General features: G+C 38.3%; 2 protein-coding genes and 1 long non-coding RNA gene across 13 annotated transcripts in view; 2 read left to right on the forward strand and 1 right to left on the reverse strand.

Annotated features, from left to right (window-relative positions):
- MSL2 (MSL complex subunit 2) overlaps positions 1-8,637 on the forward strand; it is a 36,023-nt gene extending 27,386 nt beyond the window's left edge. For 2 of the 3 annotated variants that reach the window (XM_036332512.1, XM_036332514.1), the window contains exon 2: positions 4,760-8,637. In XM_036332512.1, coding sequence (XP_036188405.1) covers positions 4,760-6,354 — 1,595 coding nt within the window. In that variant the 3' untranslated portion in view covers positions 6,355-8,637. Of the gene's footprint in view, positions 1-4,502; positions 4,644-4,759 lie in introns of those variants that run through there. The other variant, XM_036332513.1, reaches the window with a different exon arrangement.
- A 1,176-nt stretch (positions 8,638-9,813) lies between these two features.
- PPP2R3A (protein phosphatase 2 regulatory subunit B''alpha) overlaps positions 9,814-21,752 on the reverse strand; it is a 156,754-nt gene continuing 144,815 nt past the window's right edge. For 7 of the 8 annotated variants that reach the window (XM_036332506.1, XM_036332503.1, XM_036332504.1 and 4 more), the window contains one exon: positions 9,814-12,406. In XM_036332506.1, coding sequence (XP_036188399.1) covers positions 12,283-12,406 — 124 coding nt within the window. In that variant the 3' untranslated portion in view covers positions 9,814-12,282. Of the gene's footprint in view, positions 12,407-18,736; positions 18,995-21,752 lie in introns of those variants that run through there. The other variant, XM_036332507.1, reaches the window with a different exon arrangement.
- On the forward strand, positions 14,661-21,089 carry LOC118668149. 2 transcript variants are annotated; one of them, XR_004971549.1, is made up of 5 exons: positions 14,661-14,755; positions 17,566-17,781; positions 18,180-18,258; positions 18,602-18,742; positions 21,042-21,089. It is a non-coding gene; the product is annotated as an uncharacterized LOC118668149 (long non-coding RNA). The 2 variants fall into 2 exon arrangements; XR_004971548.1 differs by lacking the exon at positions 14,661-14,755 and adding an exon at positions 16,731-16,834.

Genomic DNA, 21,752 nt, shown 5'->3' on the forward strand with positions numbered 1-21,752 from the left:
AAGCCATTGAGATAGTTTAATTCTTTAAACCATTTTTATCAATTTCTACTTTACTGAAATTATTTTCATTGGGATTATTTCTTTTCCATATATATTTTAGAATTTTGAATTTCTTGGGGTGACATAGGTTTCAAATGTACACTTCTTTTTTTAAAAATATATTTCATTGACTTTTTACAGAGAGGAAGGGAGAGGGATAGAGAGTTAGAAACATCGATGAGAGAGAAACATCAATCAGCCGCCTTCTGCACAGCACCTACTGGGTATGTGCCCGCAACCAAGGTACATGCCCTTGACTAGAATCGAACCTGGGACCCTTGAGTCCGCAGGCCGATGCTCTATCCATTGAGCCAAACAGGTTAGGGCTCAAATGTACACTTTTATAATACATCACCTATATATTGTACTGTGTATTCACCACCTAGTCATCTCCTTTCCTCACCATTTATTCCCCCTTTACCCTCTTCTGTCTCCCCACATTCCCCTTAATATAACTATCAGCACTGCCACCAACAATGTAATTACTGAAAGCGAACAAAAAAAGAGGATAAGAGGTTTAGAGTTAATATTCTGTGTTATAAAGTTATTTAAAGACGTTAATCTCTGACTGGTTGTATCAATTTGATGTAAAATTACAATTACTTGTTTCATTTTGTTTTTGATTTTGAAGGATTTTCTTTAAAACGCTATAGTTGAGTCTTATCCCTGTTCACTTCACTTTGTTTAATTTCTCCTACCCAGTTTTAAAAAATGTTCTTACTGATTTAAAAAAACATTTTTATTGATTTCAGAGAGGAAGGAGAGGGAGAGACACATCAATGATGAGAGAGAAGCATTGATCAGCTGCCTCCTGCATGACCCGTACTGGGGTTGGAGCCCACAACCTGGGCATGTGCCCTGACCAGGAATCAAACTAGAGACTTCTTGGTTCATGGGTCAACGCTCAACCGCAGAGCCACACTGCGTGGCTTTATTGATTTTTTAGGGAGAAAGGAAGGGAGAGGGGCGGGGGAGAGAGAGAGAGAGAGAGAGAGAGAGAGAGAGAGAAGAGAGAGAAAGAAAAACATTAATCTGAGAGAGAGACATTGATTGGGTACCTCCCATACCCACCCTGGGGGACCAAACCTGCAACCTGGGCATGTGCCCTGACTGGGAATTGAACCCTGGATCCTTTTGGTACACGGGACAATGATCAATCATCTGAGTCACACCAGCTAGGGCAGATAACATTTTTTTAAGTGCATATGTACTAGTATATATCCCTATGCCCTTCCTTAGATTAAGTGAAGGATATTCTAAGAAATTCCAACTACTGGGGCCTTGACTTACTGCTTAACCAACACCATGATATGAGAACATTTTCATCACCTCCAACACCATTACGTAAGAACATTTTCATCACCTCCAAAAAGTACCATTGTGCCCATTTGCAATTAATCCCTGCTCACACTGCTAGCCTTAGGCAACCACTATTTTTCCTTTTCTGCCATTTCTAGACATTTTATATAAATGGGATAATACAATGATGTATTTGGCATCGGGCTTCTTTCACTTAGCATGTTTTTGAAGTTCATCATATTTTGGGATGTTCCAATAGTTTTTTTTTCTTCTTTTATTGTTAAACAGTATTCTATTGTATGAATATACTACATTTTATTTATGTACTCACTAGCTGATGGACATTTGGATTATTTCCAGTTTTTGTCTATTATGACTAATGCTACTATGCATATTCACATACATCTCTTTACATGGAAATACACTTTCATTTACCTTTGAGTAGGTTCTTAGAAGTAGAATTGCTGGTTTGTATGGTAAATGTATGTTTAACTTTTAAAAAAATTACCAGTTGTTTTCCAGTATGATTTACCCTTTTACATTCATACTGATAATATAGAAAGGTTCCAGTTTGTCCACATCTTTGCCAGCTGTTGGTATTATTTGTCATTTTGAATTTATCTGTTCTAATAGGTGTATAGCGGTATGCCATTAGTTTTTTATTTTTTGTTGTTGTTGTTAATCCTCACCCGAGGATATTTTTCCATTGATTTTAGAGGGAATGGAAGAGAGAGGGAAAGACAGAGAGAAACAACGATGTGAGAGAAACACATCAATTGGTTGCCTTCTGCACTAGCTCCCACCAGGGCCTGGGCTGGGGAGGAGCCTGCAACCAAGGTATGTGCCCTTGACCGGAATCAGACCCGGATACCAAATTGTCCTACATATTATGTTGAAAATACTCTCTTTTCTCTATTGAGTTATCTGGGTACTCTTCTCACACAAATCAGTTGACCACAAATGTCAACTGATTTGGACTCTCTGGTCTGTTCCATTGATTTATATGCCTGTCCTTTTGCCATTACCACATTATCTTGATGTTTGTGGCTTTATGGAAATTTTGGAAATTTGGTAGTTTAAGTCCTCCAACTTTTTGTTCTTTTTCAAAATTGTTTTGGCTACCATAGATCTTCTTTGATTCTAGTTGCTTCTAAGTTAGAGGACTTAGTGATTACACTTGGCTGTAGCTGGAGGTACCTTCTTTTTTATACCTGAGTCTTAAATTATGGAATGTGTATGAGAAAACACGTGCTGCTGTGAGTTAATTACTAACCATTTGTCCTGAATTGGGAACCAAGGAGCAGTTACTATTTTGTTTTTCCCTTCCTGGCTCATATAAATAGGCCATTTGTAATTTGGGAGTGATAGCAAGTCTGGGGGATCACTTTTACTTTTATACTAGAGGCCTGGTGCACAAAATTTGTGTGTGTGTGGGTTCCCCTCAGCCCAGACTACACCCTCTCCAATCCAGGACCCCTTGGGGGATGTCTGACTGCCGGTTTAGGCCCGATCCCAAACCGGCAGTCAGACATCTCTATCACAATTTCTTAAACTGGCAGTCGGACATCTCTATCACAGTCCTGGACCTCTGGTTCCTAATCGCTCACCTATCTGCCTGCCTGGTCGCCCCCAACTTCCTGCCCTGCTGGCCTGGTTGCCCCAACTTCCCCCTCCTGCCGACCTGGTTGTCCCTCACTAACCCCCCTGCTGCCCTGGTTGCTTCACGCAGCCTGCTTGTTCAGTTGTTTGGTGGTCCCTCACTAACCCCCTGCTGGCCTGGTCGTAGGCAGCCATCTTTTGAGGGCACGCGAGTTAATTTGCATATTACCTCTTAGTAGTACTCCTTTTTTGCTTTTAATAAATGGACATCATTCTTTTTCATAACTCCATTTTGATTTTCTTAATTTATGATTAGTATTTATGTATTAAAATCGTTTGAAATTATATCTTTCTGTGAAGATGCCTTTGTACTAACTGATTAGTACCCTCAAACTATGTTTAATGAGGGCGGGAGGGCGGGGGTGTGTGTTTCTTTTGCTCATATCTTTTTCTCATTGTCTAACACAGTGGTTCTCAATCTTCTGGCCCTTTAAATACAGTTCCTCATGTTGTGACCCAACCATAAAATTATTTTCGTTGCTACTTCATAACTGTAATGTTGCTACTGTTATGAATCGTAATGTAAATATCTGATATGCAGGATGGTCTTAGGCGACCCCTGTGAAAGGGTCGTTCGACCCCAAAGGGGTCATGACCCACAGGTTGAGAACCGCTGGTCTAACACAAAATAAATAATATGGGCCCTGGCTGGGTAGCTCTTTTGGTTAGACTGTAGGGGTGGACAAACTTTTTGACTCAAGGGCCACAATAGGTTCTTAAACTGGACCGGAGGGCCGGAACAAAAGCATGGATGGAGTGTTTGTGTGAACTAATATAAATTCAAAGTAAACATCATTACATAAAAGGGTACGGTCTTTTTTTTTTTTTTTTTAGTTTTATTCATTTCAAACGGGCCGCATCCGTCCTGCGGGCCGTAGTTTGCCCATGGCTGGGTTAGAGCATTGTCATGATACACCAAAGGTTGTGGGTTTGATCCCTGGTCAGGGCACATATAAGAATTAACCAATGACTGCATAAATAAGTGGGATAGTAAATCTCCCTTTTTCTCTCTAAAATCACTAAAAATATAAATAAATAACATGTTTTTGCTCAATATATTGTAGTATTATGTAGCATTATTAGGTTGATGTCCTAGTTTGTGCTTTTGGTGACTGATCTTTACCTCTTTATAGCCTTAACTGAAAAGTATAAGTGGATCAGAACATACTGTTTGGGGAAGAGACACAGAATCGAGGGAAATTCTGGTTTGATATAAAGGAATAGGGAATATGGCATGAAAGTAAAGTTAGCTACTTTTCATTTCTTGTAAGATGTACAAGATGGGGCAAAGTATGTTTACAGTTATTTCTATGGAAAATTATACAATAATTAATAAATAATAATACAAGAATAAACTCATTGGCATACTCAGAACTGTAAACCTACTTTGTTTTTTTTAAATATATATTTTATTGATTTCTTACAGAGAGGAAGGGAGAGGGATAGAGAGTTAGAAACATCGACCAGCTGCCTCCTGCACACTCCCCACCGGGGATGTGCCCGCAACCAAGGCACATGCCCTTGACCGGAATCGAACCTGGGACCCTTGAGTCCGCAGGCTGACGCTCTATCCACTGAGCCAAACCGCTGAGGGCTGTAAACCTACTTTTGCCCCACCCTGTATTTTTTGTTATCTCGTCTGGTTGGTGAGTTTAACCCATCTCAATTTTAATAGTTTACTTAAAAATCTCATCTTATTCAGTATATGAAATTGTAAATTTATTTTACTAAAATCTATGCTTTCCTTCCCGCCCCCCCTTAGGACATTTGCTACAAGATCCTATTGCACCCACCAACTCCACCTGCCAACACTATGTCTGCAAAACTTGTAAAGGCAAGAAAATGATGATGAAACCTTCATGTAGTTGGTGCAAAGACTATGAGCAGTTTGAAGAAAACAAGCAGTTAAGCATCCTAGTGAACTGCTACAAAAAACTATGTGAATATATAACACAGACTACATTGGCACGCGATATAATAGAAGCAGTCGACGGTTCTTCTGATATTTTGGCTTTGCTTAATGATGGATCATTGCTTTGTGAGGAGACAGAAAAACCCTCAGATTCATCCTTTACTTTGCCTTTGACACATTCCCCTTTACCTTCGACCTCAGAACCCACAACTGATCCTCAAGCTAGTTTATCTCCAATATCTGAAAGCACCCTCAGCATTGCTATCGGCAGTTCTGTTATCAATGGTTTGCCTATTTATAATGGACTTTCAATAGATAGATTTGGTATAAATATTCCTTCCCCTGAACATTCAAATACGATTGATGTATGTAACACTGTTGACATAAAAACTGAAGATCTGTCTGACAGCTTGCCACCTGTCTGTGACACGGTAGCCACTGACTTATGCTCCACAGGCATTGATATCTGCAGTTTCAGTGAAGATATAAAACCTGGTGATTCTCTGTTACTGAGTGTTGAGGAAGTACTCCGCAGCCTAGAAACTGTTTCAAATACAGAGGTTTGTTGCCCTAATTTGCAGCCCAATTTGGAAGTATCCAATGTATCCAATGGACCTTTTCTGCAGCTTTCTTCCCAGTCTCTTAGCCATAATGTTTTTATGTCCACCAGTCCTGCACTTCATGGGTTATCATGTACAGCAGCAACTCCGAAGGTAGCAAAATTGAATAGAAAACGATCCAGATCAGAAAGCGACAGTGAGAAAGTTCAGCCACTTCCAATTTCTACCATTATCCGAGGCCCAACATTGGGGGCATCTGTTCCTGTGACAGTGAAACGGGAGAGCAAAATTTCTCTTCAGCCTATAGCAACTGTTCCCAATGGAGGCACAACACCTAAAATCAGCAAAACTGTACTTTTATCTACTAAAAGCATGAAAAAGAGTCATGACCATGGATCCAAGAAATCTCACTCTAAAACCAAGCCAGGTATTCTTAAAAAAGACAAAACAGTAAAGGAAAAGATTCCTAGTCATCATTTTATGCCAGGAAGTCCTACCAAGACTGTGTGTAAAAAAACCCAGGAAAAGAAAGGGTGTAAATGTGGGCGTGCTACTCAAAATCCAAGTGTTCTTACATGCCGCGGCCAACGCTGCCCTTGCTACTCTAACCGCAAAGCCTGCTTAGATTGTATATGTCGTGGCTGCCAAAACTCCTATATGGCCAATGGGGAGAAGAAGTTGGAGGCATTTGCTGTGCCAGAAAAGGCCTTGGAGCAGACCAGGCTCACTTTGGGCATTAATGTGACTAGCATTGCTGTGCGCAATGCTAGTACCAGCGCCAGTGTAATTAATGTCACAGGGTCCCCAGTAACGACATTTTTAGCTGCCAGTACCCATGATGATAAAAGTTTGGATGAAGCTATAGACATGAGATTCGACTGTTAAATCAGTGGGTCTTTAAACCTGCCTCTGGTAGGGAAATAGCTACAGTTTAAGGCAGCTATGGTTTTGTTGGTTTAACTTGCCGGAGCTCCTGCATATAGATCACTTGTATCAAGTGTTTTCATTGCTAAGTTATATGTGTTAGTGTCGGGGAAATAGTTTGCAGATAATGGAGGAGTAACCCTACAACTATATGTCCTTAGTTCTTACAGAACCTCATAGTTTGAGAACAAATGCTGATGCAACTGATTTATACAAAATGAACTTTGGCAAGGAAGATAACATTAACCTCATTGTTTATGGTCATGCTTTGTGCATAATCAAAGTTTATGATTAAATGTAAGGAAGTGGTATCTAGTCAGTCCATAAAGATTGTGCTAAGTTTTTGTGAAATGTAGCCATTGTTTGTTCAGGAGACTCAGTGCTTGCTATCTTCAGATGCCATTGATGTTTCTCCTGTTGAAAAGCTGATGTGTCCAGCTCAATCTATATGCTGACAGTACCATTTCTGATCATGAAAATTGGCTACTGGTGTATGTAGCAGTTCTTAAATCAGCAGTATTATGAAAAAAATTTGCCCCTCATTAGAATGTTGAAGAAATCTGCCTTTTAAAGGTGAACAAACTGAAATTCTGTCAGACTGCCTATGTTTAGTTATTTATGCTACCAAAATTTTGTGAGTTGAGCTCCTTTTTTTAGTGAAGTCTGACTTATTTCTAGGGAAAAAATTCTTGATCCTTTCTTCACTGTGCGCAATGTTCTAATTAGATAAATGAAGTGGAGAAGAGCAGTTTTATTCTGAAGCTGATTGAGTTTAGATTATAGTATGTGACAACTAAAAATATGTAAACGTTTTATTTAGAAATTGGGATGTATTTAAAATAATTTTGGAATAATGCCCCCAAATGTATCCAGATTTTTGCATTATACTTAACTGCTATTGGCCACTTTGATTTTTTGTTTCCTCAAATAGTTTGCCACAGATTATTTTAAATATGCTTTTTTTTTTTTTTTTTAGGGTGCTATTTGTTATGAAGGCTTCTATATAGAGGCCTAATAAAAATGCCTTTTTTAATGAAGCCTCTGCATTTAGGTAGGTTTGAAGCTAGGATGATTTTCTTTAGAATGCTCTTTTGCATGTAAAGCACAAACTATGTTTCAGTTTAAATGCACTTCTTCCCTTTAATTTTTATGGGGAAGACAAGTGAGTCACAAACATTCTGTTGAAGGGAAGTCTGGTCAGTTGCTTGAAAGAGCACAGCCCAAATAAAACAAGGACTGACTAGGTTGTAAAGAAATGACCTTATGATTTAAAAGAAGAGTTGCTGCTTTGACAGTGCTTATTTAAAGAAAAATACTGCTGGAAAACTTCCAATTTTTACGTTCACCATCTCTCGTGAGATCTGACATATGCTGAAGTTACGTTTTGATTTGGCACACAGCATGTTCAATGATGGTTACTCACCTAGGACAAGACATGGAGAAGAAACCTTGGACACAGAGCAGATGACACCTCCTTCTGTTTTGTAGTGTATCCTGGTGTCATTTTCTGTGAATGTGGTCAGGTAGAGTTGTTTTTCTTGTTGAGCTATTTTTTTTTTTTTTTTTTTTTTTGTCTCTTGGTGGGGTGGGGGTGGGCTAAAGCCATAGGAAGAAAAATGTGATGTATGTGTCCAGTATGTACTATTTTGTTTTGTTTTGCAAGAAGAGTTGAACTATTTTTGATAACAAGAGTAAATGGTGGAAAATGCTTCTTAGTTGTCTTGTCTTTATTTGCTTTCCAAGTTTTGGAATTTTATTTAATTCCTCAAGTGTTAGCAGTGTCTCATGAAACATGTATTTGCCTAAAGTTTGTAACAGTTTTGTGTTGAACCCAGATGCCCTGCTATATATATATATAAACTTGTACATCTGTTCTTTATTCATTAATGATCACTGCAAAAATGACTAGAAATGAGATTGTACACATGGGTGATTAGGATATATTTTGCAAATCTCCCAATCTTTCCTAATATTATGATCTTAAAAGTCATAGAGTACCTTATTGCTTCCCAAGTTTGATAATCTTAGTTTTATGTTTTTTTAATGCATGGGAGGTTGGCAATATAGAAAAAGTGGAAGTCTTTAGTATGTGAGGGCCTTGATTGTTATGTAATATTGCCAATGATGAATTCAGGTTGTTTTTAGCACAAGTTTCTCTTTTTTATGCTGGTATTCACACTGCCACATTTTGGAAACCTGTATTACACCTTAAATCTATCAATAAATGTTAGTTTTCTAATTCTATGTTGTAGAATACTGAAAAGTTTGGGATAGCATGCTCTGAATGGCCTATATTGTATACATTTGGGGAAGTAATACAGTGCCTTGATTTTTACATTGTTTTCCTTTATATCATGAGTTACGGCTAACTAGGGATGATTAAGAAATTATTACTGAAGTAACTGGATTTACTTCATCAGGATTTGATACTATCAAAATAATAACAGCATTTAATATGACATGTTTTCACTTGTTCTTTTGAGTCTTTGTTATTAACATAAGTGATCAAATGATCTTTCATCTTAGGTTATAGAAATTTTAGAGCTGAGAGTTTATCCCTTTGTTAGTTTCATTAAGTGTACATTTTCATGCTGAGGTGTAAGGGTAAGAATTCCTTTTACTTTACTGTGTTCTATCTAGTTTGCTTAAAACAACTCTGCGGTGACCTTGTAGAAGAAAAGTAAGTTTTACAACATATGAAAAGTAAAATTTCCTTCCCCGTATCATAGTAACAAATATAAAATGCTTTAAAAAATACTAAATTCAAAGTATGGTATTGGAATCTAACACTTGGATGGTATTTTAACTTTTCTCCCTCCCTTTAATAATGTTTAGTGTGTGTGTGTGTATATCTATATATCTATATCTATATCTATATCTATATCTATATCTATATCTATATCTATATCTATATCTATATCTATTGATTTCAGAGTGGAAAGGAGAGGGAGAGAGAAACAACCATGACAGAGAATCATTGATCTGCTGCATTCTGCATCCCCTCTACTGGGGATCAAGCCTATAATCCTTGTGCCCTGACCAGGAATTGAACCAGCGACCTTTTGGTTCCTGGGTGGACACTCAACAGCTGAGCCACACAGGCCGGGCTTTCCCTCCTTTTAAAAAGTATTTTTAGGTACCTAAATAATCAATTACATATTCTTTTAAAAGAATGTATTATATATAAGACTAAAGTTCTCTTTGATCCCTGTGAACCTCTCATTCCCAAACCCTGTTCCTTCCCATCCCCCAGAGGAAATCACTTCTCATTTTGAGGTGTTATCCTTACAGATCTTTATCGTTTTCTCAGGGGGCTCAAAGAGTTATTCTCTTTGAAACTCAAGCTTGTTTACAATGTTACTCAGACATAAAAATGAATTCAAGTGTGATTAAAAGCACAGTATGTAGTGATTATCTTAGTGGAATTCATATTTGACAACTTTATTTAGTTTTCGTAAAAGGGAAATAAAAACAAAAGTTAAGTCATGCAGGCTTCTCTATTCAAACATACCTTAACATTTCCAAAAGTTGAGCAAATGACTTATCTCATTTAATCAGTATAGAGTTTTATAAACACTTTGAACAGTATACAATGACGTAGATAAGGTGCAGGGAAAATACATAGAATTTTATTAGTTGATTACTTTGGTAACGTTATGCTATGAAACTCACTTTTTCATTGACTAGCATTAGTATTATGATAAACTTCAATTGAAACTTTTATCATGGAGACTGGGATATTGTGACTTGAAATTTTCAGTTGGGCGGTAATGATTATATGCAGCATGATCTTTACCAGGAAGTCAAATAGATACTTAGTTCCTCAAATTCACATTTCTTGCTTTCAACTCTAGGAAAGGAGTAGAGTGAAACACATTCTTATGTCTGAAAATGTGATACTTTGGGGTAACGTAAATTAAAATAGTCTTATCTTAAATGGAATGATATTGGTAGCTTGCTTTTATAATAATTACAGACTTTTTGAAATCAAATACCAAAGTGAAAATAAGAGGACTTTAGTAAGAATCAAGGGAAAAATGTAAAGCCAAGTTAAAAAAAAAAAGTATATTGGAAAATTGGATTTTATTTTTACTTTTTGCTGAGTCTTAGAGAAATAGTTTAGGTCATTATGGATAATAAAACCTTTAAACCATATCTGGCTTCTAAAAAAAAAAAGTAATTGCTTTCCTTTCCTGGTAAAGGTTGGATGAGATAGAATCCGATAGATGGTAAATTTACTATCCGATAGATGGTAAATTTTATGTACCACATAAATATTTTTAATCGTATTTACCAGTATGTTTAGGTTATTGCATGTAGTGTTTCCGCCAAATAGTCACTTTTAAGCTTTTACTTTGTGAATTATTAGATATTAAGTTTTAATAGTTACCATTTTCTTTAACAGTTAAATGGAAGATCAATTCTGATCATGGAGATAAAATAACAAGAAAGTGAGAGTATATTGACAAGGATTGCTGTTACACCAGTTGATAGTACATTTCCTAATTTTCCTTTTCTCCACTTTTTGCCTACCACAACTCCAATGTTTATTTCATCATTTGGCCTTAACACCAGCATGGGAACCAAGTCGGGGTGAGAAGGAAAGCTATTCTGACATTCAGGACTTTTGGTTAAAACACTAATAGGGGAAAAGTTGATGACTTTTCACAGAGATGAATATTTTAAAAGTTGGGGTTTTTTTTGGTGTCTCTTATATTGTCAGAAATTTCCATCCTTTTTATAGTTTATTTTCATTTTTATCTTGAAGGTTATCAGGATTTGGCTGCATCCTGACTTGCTGACAAATGTAGATATCCGTAGTGAATACATCGACCACTATAGTACATGAAATAGCTTTCTTTTTTGGGTGGCATCACTGTTTTCCTCTATTTCTGTGATAACTACTGAAGTGGATGGAAAATTTGAATAGTTTCAACATGAAGTAAGGAATAATGTTTAGATTGAGGCTTTTACTATTGGATTAGTCTGATATTAACTCATGAAAGGAATACGTCTAGTAAGAGTTTTCATATATCAGTAAGTCTTCAAGAAGGCCTTCTGATAGGCAGTATAGATGGGGTATCAGCTAATTTAGAGACTAATTCAATTTTCTACAAATAGTGGATGAGTTAGGAAACTTTTTTTCAAGTATGAATCAAATTCTGTACTTTCATGTAAGAAGTTTTTTCTTTAGATTTTATTTAAGACCCACAGTCAAGATGGGGAAGGGATTATTCAGAGCTTGCCAGCAAAGTTGGAAGGCCCAGTGGTTACAATACCTGAGGATGTAAAGTGACTAGCAGTTTGGCAGGTCATTGTGAAATAATACATTAAACCAAGTAAGTTCAAGATCTTTGAACTCCAGTACACACATAATTAAAAGAAGTCTCTGAGATGTTTCGGCAGTGCTTTTATTACCAGGGCTAATTCAGTTCTGAAGGCCCTTAATGCTTTTTCAAGTTCCAGAATTTTTTGACTCAAGTTTTCTGCAAGTGAAAGTTTCTTCTGGGCTCCACAGGAACCCTGAAGGGCCTCAGGGATGCTGGACAACACAGGCAACTCCTTATTACTGTGCTTGACACTGTCCCCAAGAGATCCTTGGTACATTCAGGGTGAAGAGTGCTGGTTCACAGACTTTGGAAGGTGATGTATATCATTGTAATTGCTTCTAAGGAAATCTCTGTAAGAGGTTTGAGGCAAACTGGAGTAGTCTTCCAAATTGAGTGTGTATATCCAGACCTATTGCTTAAAAATTTTTTAAAGTTCCCAGTGCCAATACACACTTGCAGAAATCAAAGCCTTTAAAAAGCAGTTTGCAAACTAAGCATCTCTTCACAAGAAAAAAAACATTTAAAATACATATCTCCTTTTCATTATAGACATTGGCAACTATTCTTCATCCACTGACTGAAGCTTTCCACATTTCTCAGAAAGGCTTGAGGTTGCTATTTTGCCTTTGTTTCCAATTTCAGAGGGAGAGGCAGGTTCCTCTGTTTCATAATCTTCAAAAGAACTGAAAGAAACAGAAGTGATTTACTGATTTTTTAAAAGAAAGTGGGTAGAAGTCAATATTGTAAACTAGAGACTGAGCACCAGCTTGTAAAAGCTGTTAAATGGCAGCTGTAAACAATTGAGTCCCCCTGGTGAAGGCTGTTCGGGAAGGAAAATACGTTCTTCAAAGCCCAAGTTCATGTTAGAATTTGTTGAAAATGTGCTGTATCAAGGTTTTCCACCCTGGTCGTGTAGCTCAGTTGGAGCATCATCCCATATCTCGGTTGCAGGTTCAATTCACAGGGCACATACCTAGGTTGTGGGTTCAGTCTTCAGTTGGAGCCCTAACCGGTTTGGCTCAGTGGATAGAGCATCAGCCTGCGGACTCAAGGGTCCCAGGTTCGATTCCGGTCAAGGGCATGTACCTTGGTTGTGGGCACATCCCCAGTGGGGAGTGTGCAGGAGGCAGCTGGTCGATGTTTCTCTCTGATCGATGTTTCTAACTCTCTATCCCTCTCCCTCCCTCTCTGTAAAAAATCAATAAAATATATTTTAAAAAAATCTTCAGTTGGAGATCCAACTGATGTTTTTCTCCCTCTCAAAAAATCAATAACATATCTTTGTGTGAGGATTAAAGAAAAATTAAAAAAATAAAAAGGTTTCCTTAGGAGCCTGGTAGGAATGAGTGTTCTGAATGATGCTCCAGCTAGGTTAGGGAAGGTGTGAGGTCCATAAAGTCTGAGCTTTACATGAATGCTTTCCATGCAAAGTGGGGAACTTTCTTAACTCGCATTGCTTATAGCTGCATGGCTTGCAAGAAGTACATTTAGTTGTGCAAGTGTGTACATGGAATAGACTGAAGCCATTCTTTGTAGAACTCCACAACATATTCCCTCTGCTAACTCCCCTTTTACTGATAACCCCACTCCCCTGTTCCATATCCTCCAGGCTACCCCTGAGGGTGGGTTTAGGCAGGAATGACAAATATTTTATCTCTTGGGGGTGATGGCAGCTTGAAGCATTAAAATGATAAATATTCTCAGGCTACACCTGAGCCCAGAAAAATACACATGATCAATGAGCAAAGTCTCTTGTAGTACTTGGCATAACTGGCTTAGCTTTGTTACTCTCTGCATGGGATTTTTACAACATTTGTGCAGAAATTTCTGTACTTAATAGTCCTTTTACAAAAAGTACCAAGGCTGACTAGTGAGGGAAAATATGCTGAAGCAGGTATACCCCTTAGGTGGCACCTGCTCAACTTTCTAAAACCTTTTTGAAAAGAGGCTTTAAAAAAAGAAGAAAAAAAGGCTATTTGATCTTTGGAAAACTTCTCCCCGAGTATCAGTTTTTGATTCAAGTTATTTTAAAAAATTACAACTTAGTCATTTTGCAAAAATACTCCAGTACATAATTTCTGTTTCCACCTCTCACAATGCTGGATAAGGAGGACAAAAACATGGGAAGTGAAGCAGGGTTGATGGTAGAGACTCCATTTCTGGGAATGCAATTCTCAAAATTCTAGCAATGCAGTGTTAGACACTGTGGCTGCTGCTGTCTGTGAGCTCTTAATTTCTTAAACACCTCAATGCAGATCTGGGAGTAAGTTAAAGAGTTAAGTCTGACCTTAGACTCATTCAGTAAATATTTTAGCTCCTGTTGCTAAGCATGAGCCAAGTGCTAGAAATACAAAGTATGAAAAGGACTGAAGCAGCGCCTTCCTTACAGTCGAATGGAGGCCATTTGGAATAGTGGCTAAGTGGTTTAGCTTTAGAGCATGGACTTTGGAGGTTCTAATTTCAGTTTGATCACTTAATGTGGCTTCGGGTATGTTGCTTATTAACCCCTCCATCAGTTTCCTCAGTTAATAACAGCAGTTCCTATCTATCATAAGGGCTGAGTGAAGATTAGGTGAGAGAGCCTATAAATTATAAGTTCTTGGAAAATGTCAGGTATTATTCTCATGATTGAGAAGTGATAGGATGGTGGCACAAGCCTATATTGGGGGCAGGGTCACAATTTTTGTGTGTATGTCATTTGTGAATAAAAGTTTTATAAAAATACATACTTCTCCCCACTATAGCCTCATACCAGAAATGTGATTTCTAGCAATGGATTATTTTTAAATATTTTCTATTGATTTCAGAAAGGAAGAAAGAGGGAGAGATAGAAACATCAATGATGAGAGAGAATCATTGATTGGCTGCCTCCTGCATGCCCCCTACTAGGGGTCGAGCCTGCAACCTGACTGGGAATCAAACCATGACCTCCTGGTTCATAGGTCGGCACTCAAACACTGAGCCACACGGTCTGGGCTCCAGCAATGGATCTGATATAATCTAGTACATGAAGATATTCCAATGCCCTGAAGGTTGGTTATACTGGAATGTTACCATTTCTTTTGCATTTTCAAGGCACCAAGAGCAGTACCATGCACAGAGATATGGGAGGAATCATGGATTGAGGGAGCTCACTCAGAACCTATTGTCAGTGTCCTTAGTGTTCTGGAGACTCCTCTTACTCTAACTCAGTGGTTCTCAACTGGGAGTGGTTCCCTCCCCTCCACCCCAGGGGACATTTGGCAATGTGTGGAGATATGATTGTCACAATGGGGTGGGTCCTACTGACATCTAGTGGGTAGAGTCCAGGGATGCTGCTAAACTTCCTACAATGTGCTAGATGCCTCAGAATTATTCAGCTTAAAACATCATGCTGCTGTTGATAAACTCTGCTTTAACACTTGAGCCTTTAGTGTCAGTGCATCTCGGGGTTCTGGACAAGCTCTTCTCCTAAGTACTTTCCCGGTAATCAGCCTTTGTCATGGCTTGTTCATCTGTGGCTTCTAAATGTGCATGTCCAGCCTCGGCCTCTTCCTAAGCTGGAAACCACCATGCATGGTTCTTCTGGTGTGAGAGCTTATACAAACCTGAACTTACCCTTCTCACACTCCTACCCACTCAAAGCCAGAAACCTAGCCATCCCAAATTCCTCTTCCTGCCCCCTCCCTTCTTCAAATCCAGCCAATCTCTTCTACCACTTTGAGTATCACACAGATATAGTCCTGCCTTTTCTTCTCCGTTAGCACTGATTTTTGTTTAGGGCACTATACTTTCATGCTTGGATTACTACAATAGTTTTCTAGCAATAGTCTTCCGGCTTTCACTCTTATCATAAACCCTTTGCTACTGCCATACTAGGCTATTTACTGTGTCAGAATGGGTTATGGTCTGGGACCTAATGCTACTGTGCAGGTTTTTCAGTGTCCTGCAGTGCCCTTCCCCCTTTGGTTTACTTGTGCTCATTTTAAAATCTGAGCTGTCATTTAAAAGTTCCTGATTCCCAGTACCTGAGCTACCACCATTATTTAGATATCTGTAATGGCTTCCTTATTAGACTCCTTGATTCTATTCTTGCCCCTCTACCAATCTAGCAGAGCAAGCTTCAAAATATGTAAGGGGATTACATTAGTCCTTGTTAAACTCTCAATAGTTTCCCTAATTTTTCCAACCACATTTCCTTCTGTTGCTCACTATACCCAGCAACACTGGCCTTTTAAAGTGTTCTTAATACACTGTGTCCTGTCTCAGAGCCACTGCACATATTTTTTCCCTCTGCCTAGGACATTTTTGCTCCCTGCTTTTTGCACAACTGTTTCTTTCTTAACGTTCTCATCACCTCCTCAGGAAATTCTTCCCTCAGCACCCTTGCAAGCCTCTCTCCATTGTTGGTTCACCCTATTTTTTTCATTCATAACTGTATAATCAAATAGCTGTCTTCCCCCACTGGACTATAAAGTGTCCATTTTGTAACTCATCAATATCCTTGGGCTATACTGTAATACCTGGCACTAGCGGCTTAAAATGAATTGTTGAATGAATTGTGATGTCCTAATGCTCTTGTGAAATGATATGTCAAGTTGTTGGGGAAGCCTGGAATCATAAAATGGTGAAGGTGAGGAGGTGATCTTGAAGTCACTAAAGTCAGAACTAGAAGAGCCTTAATCTTTATCCTGCTCCCCAGGAATTCTTGGGGGAGAGAGTTAGTTTCCTGCTAAATGACCTCTTTCAGGTTTATTGGTAGGTCACTGGGATTCCTCTGAGTTCCAATGAAGGTAATTTTATGAAGTATTCTGTTAATTTAATCATTTTTAATTAGTAAAGCGTTAAAAAAAATAAAGCAGAATTCATAGGGTTCACAAATAGTTCACTGGAAATCCTAGTTGTCATATTCAGCACAAATTCTTTTAGTATAAACATAGTATTGTTAACATAAGGGAGAACAATGGTTTATATGTGTGTTTTCTAGCAATAAGACTGCATTTAGAAACCTGTTTCTCTAAGTTTTCCCTTTCAGATGAGCAATTTTCTGGGCAAACTTATAACAGCTGGAAAGAGTGGAAATAATGACTGGCTCTTATGTGGTCTGACAAAGGATTTGTATGCAGTTTCAGGTTATTGTCTGGGAGTTGTAGTTTGATTCCAATTTTGGGATTTGATTCTTTACAGGGGCAAAGAGATAGGATAGTTGATTTAGGGCTTGTCTGAGGAAATCTAACACAGTAGCTATAAGCATAGAATAAAATTTTAAGTAGATCTCTAGTATGGAGTCTATAATGCTTTAGAAACAGTAGTAGATGAATTTTACCTGTATACTTTTAAATTAAAAACAGCCACTGATTTAAGGTGGATTAGCTGAAATACTTGGCAAGTTGGATATTTGGCTAATGAATTTCCCTGCTGACCCATTCAATGACTAGGGAATTTTTTATTTTAACTCTTGTTAAAGTTTCCTAATGTGTGCCATTTTCCTGCCTCAGAAAGTTGATATCACTTCATTTTTGATGGCTGAGGATCTCTACAGTTCCTCAGGGTCATCCTTTTTTTATTTGGGATGTAGATAGTCAAATACAAGTTTAAATATGATCTAATTATGAACTGGAAAGAAGTGATAGGGTTTCATTCATTTCTGTTATCAACCACTGCTTGGCCTAGAGTGGGTACCAGTGAATATCTATTGAAATTAAAATTGGGCTTTGATTTGTTGAATGCAGAAAAAATGAAAACATCGTATTAATAATTTAAGGTCCACATAAAGACTGTTTACTGAGCATTATGAAAAAATGACTCAGAACTATTCTACTTTGCCATATTAATTTGTTATTCCTTCTTTTTCTCTTCCCAGGCCCGAATATACACATAAAATGCTGTCACCTCCCTCCTCTGCCCCCAGTATCCCTGCTCCTCTGCTGAATTCTCTCACTTCACTGAGGACAGTCAGGCTCCACACAACCCCTGCTCCAGACTTGACTTTCACTAGCTACATTCTGGAAGATTGCTCCGGTGGGTTTTTGGCTGGCCTTCTTTGCCTATAGCGCCTTATTTTCCAGTGCTAATGGAAGTAAGTGTGGAATTCTTACAAAGAGTAATTCTCTATAGTCTACATTTAATATAAAGGAAAAAACCCACCATTAAAAATTAAAAAACAGTTCTAAACTATCTAAATGTCCAATAATAGAGAAACGGGTGAGTTATTGCTTGAGAGTACCCTGAAGCACTGACAGTCATGTCTATGAAAACACATCTGGGAGCTCTTCCACATCCCTAACCATCTGCCAGGTGCTGGAATCACAAAATGAATAAAACAAAGGTTCTTTGCCCTGGAGGAGCCCATGTTGTGATGGAAAGACATGTAACATTAAATGGCAAAAAGAAATATACCGAAGTGTAAATAATGGTTATCTCTAGATGACTGAACCAAGAATGACTTTAACTTCTACATTTTCCATTTTTTTCCAGCAGCAAGCCTGTACTTCTCTACTAATCAGATGAAGACTCTCAGAATAAAAATAATTACATTAATCTAGGTTAATAAAAGGTAAAACTGTTGGTAAAATACCAGAATATCTTGTAAGAAAGTATTTTTAAGGTAATGTAAAAACCTCAACTAAATATCTGAAGTAATCAAGTACATATTAGTCAAATTGGCAGAAAAGCTTGTTTCTGATATTGTAGATCTCAGTTTCTTAAGATAGCAACTTGGAGGACCCTTTAGCCTGTTTTACATCATTTTTAATTACTTTTATTGTAGAAATCCTAAAAATGTTAATGATAAATTTGGTGTCATAATCTGTTGTCTTCATACAGGTGATACATCTAGTTGAAAAAATTTATGTAACTGATACCCTGTCTTTCTGGTTTCCCCTATGACCATTCATTAGCTTAGCTGAATTTATACAAACTCTGTTGTATGCTGTGATCGTGTTGTGGTGCTGGATATAATGATCACAATGCCTGCATTCTCATACCTATGGAAACCTTTGGCACTCTTTCACCTCACTGAAATCTGGAGTTATTAACAGGTTAGTTATTGGAGACATGACCTAAGTACCAGCCTTGAATTAGGAAGTACAGACACTTGGCACAAGGCTCCCTATGACTGTTGTTAGATGGTAAAGTAGATGGAGAATTTCAAGTTGTTTTTGGAAGGTCAAGTCATCAGAACGCCTGCAGTTTTCCTTGTAGAAGGGCAGCTGCTGGATTACTGCTGCCTCCAGTGCCACTCAGTAAACATCTGCTGAGGCTCTTCCACATCTCTAACCGTCTGCCAGGGGCTGGGATCACAAAATGAATAAAACAAAGGTTCTTTGCCCTGGAGGAGCCCGTGTTCTGATGGAAAGACAAATAGCTCTGTTCCCTCCTTTACACCCCCCCCCCCCGCCCCAACATTTGTATGCCAGACACTTATATTTTATACATTATCTCTAATTCTCAGTCCAGTCCAGGTCATGCAACAGATATTTATTGTGCCAACTATGTGCCATGTTCTGTGCTCTGGGAATGAGGGGAACAAGGTAGGTAGTGGAATGCTAATGCCACAGCTGATTAAATTCTAGTTCAGCGGGGTTATGCAGTGTGGCCAAGATCATAGAAGTGGTACTTGTAATTATTTGTTGGTTAAATAGGCACTATGCCTAAGGGTATAATATAAAGATATTATAATTAATAGGGTGGGGCACTAGCAGGTTTACAGTTGTACGTGAAACACAGAAAACCTACTTTTTTTAAAAAAAATATATTTTATTGATTTTTTACAGAGAAGAAAGGAGAGGGAATAGAGAGAAACATCAACGAGAGAGAAACACCCATCAGCTGCCTCCTGCACACCCGCTACTGGGGATGTGCCATAAGCAAGGCACATGCCCTTGACCGGAATCGAACCTGGGACCCTTCAGTCCGCAGGCTGACGCTCTATCCACTGAACCAAAACGGTTAGGGCCAGAAAACCTACTTTTGCCTCACCCTGTACATTGTCTTATTTAATCCTTAAAATAGCTTAGTATGGCAGGTGGTATCCTCATTGTCATATAGGGGATGTTGAGGCTTGGATGCTTGGGATCACAAAGCTAGTTAGTGATATGTCAAGGATTTGAATTTATGAGGGTGTCTACCTCCAAATTCTGTGCTCTTATCCATGATGTTATATTGCATCTCTTCCCATGCAAGGGCAGTAATAGTAGTAATAGATACTACTTATCAGGTATCTATGTGCCAGGTGTTTATGTATATTATCTTAGAGTCTCACAACCACCTAGGAAGGTAGTTGCTGGTGTCTTCTGAAACTGAGCCTCAGGAGTCAGGTAACCTGCCCAGCTGGTGAGTGGTAGGTAGAACCAGATCTGTCTGGCTCCTAAGCCTCTGCTCTTTCCATGGGACTGGCATTCTTATTCCCTTTCTAATATTTGAGTCTGGTAATTTCTGTTTGCAGACTCACTCTGATTTCCTTGTAAATTCCTTTTATGATGAAGCTCTAGGTGGTATAGCCTTGGGATTCTGGTTCTGGTATTGCTTTTGAACCATGTCAGATAGCTATTAACAACTGTAAACAGTCCTTTTCCTCTGTTGCCATCCTAGAGCTCATCCTACAGGCTGTGACTATTGTAAGACTCCTCCTCTCCCCTCGGGACCTCATCACCTACATATGCGCTGTGTAAGCCTTATCTTATCTCCCACAACATGAGAAGAGGGGTGGCCAGCAGAAGCCTCTTATATATGCGGGTTGAATTTCGCTGCAGCTGGTCTCTACATTTCCTCTCATGACCCCTCACCCGTACTTCTGTCTGCATCCCTTTGCTTCCCCTCTCCCCTCCCACACACTGGCACTTTTTCTGAGCACTACCACAGCTCGAAAAAACGTTAGTTTGTGCCAATTATTTATTCTCTTAAACTGCCATCAGTTTCTCTTCCTTTTAGACCACCGGTTCTCAACCTGTGGGTTGCGACCTCTTTGGGGGTCGAACGACCCTTTCACAGGAGTTGCCTAAGACCATCGGAAAACACATATATAATTACATACTGTTTTTGTGATTAATCACTATGCTTCAATTATGTTCAATTTGTAACAATGAAAATACATCCTGCATATCAGATATTTACAGTATGATTCATAACAGTAGCAAAATTACAGTTATGAAGTAGCAACGAAAATAATTTTATGGTTGGGTCACCACAACATGAGGAACTGTATTAAAGGGTCGGGGCATTAGGAAGGTTGAGAACCACTTTTTTAGACTAATAAACTTTTAAGTGTTTAGGCCTGCTATCTCTATTTTATCCCTCCTTTATTTATTCATTAAAATATATTTTATTGATTTTTTACAGAGAGGAAAGGAGAAGGATAGAGAGTTCGATGAGAGAGAAACATCGATCAGCCGCCTCCTGCACACTCCTTACTAGGTATGTGCCCGCAATCAAGGTACATGCCCTTGACTGGAATTGAACCTGGGACCTTTCAGTCCATAGGCCAATGCTCTATCCACTGAGCCAAACCGGTTAGGGCTATCCCTCCTTTAAAGCAGATTACAAAACAATATGTAGTATAAATTCCATTTCTGTAAAACAAACTACTTACTATTTGCATAGAAATGTCTAGAAAGATATACTCCTAAATGATAAGACAGGCTGTCTCTGAGTGGTAGACTAAAGGTGAAGTTTTTATCACAATTTTCTAACTCTGCAGTGAATACATATTACCTATGTAAACAGATAAAGGGGAATAACTTCTTTTTCCTGTTTATAAAAGTAATACAAGTTCATTAGATCAACTTTATAAATTATAAAACAGTACAAAAAGCCAAAATACAATCCACAGCTCAGAGTTAACCACTATTAATATTTTGGAACCTTTTAGCTTGTGTGTACAGGTAAACACATTTTTACTATGGAAGTTATATCACAAACAATTTTGCAAATGTGATTTCTCCATTTATGTTTATGTACAAGCACAAAATTTAAATATCTGCATAAAGTGATAGTTAGATACCATGACTTATTTAACCACTCTATTATTGTATATTTGTGTTGCTTTGAATT

Source organism: Myotis myotis, unplaced genomic scaffold (assembly GCF_014108235.1).
Source record: "Myotis myotis isolate mMyoMyo1 unplaced genomic scaffold, mMyoMyo1.p scaffold_m19_p_13, whole genome shotgun sequence".
Lineage (NCBI taxonomy): Eukaryota > Metazoa > Chordata > Mammalia > Chiroptera > Vespertilionidae > Myotis > Myotis myotis.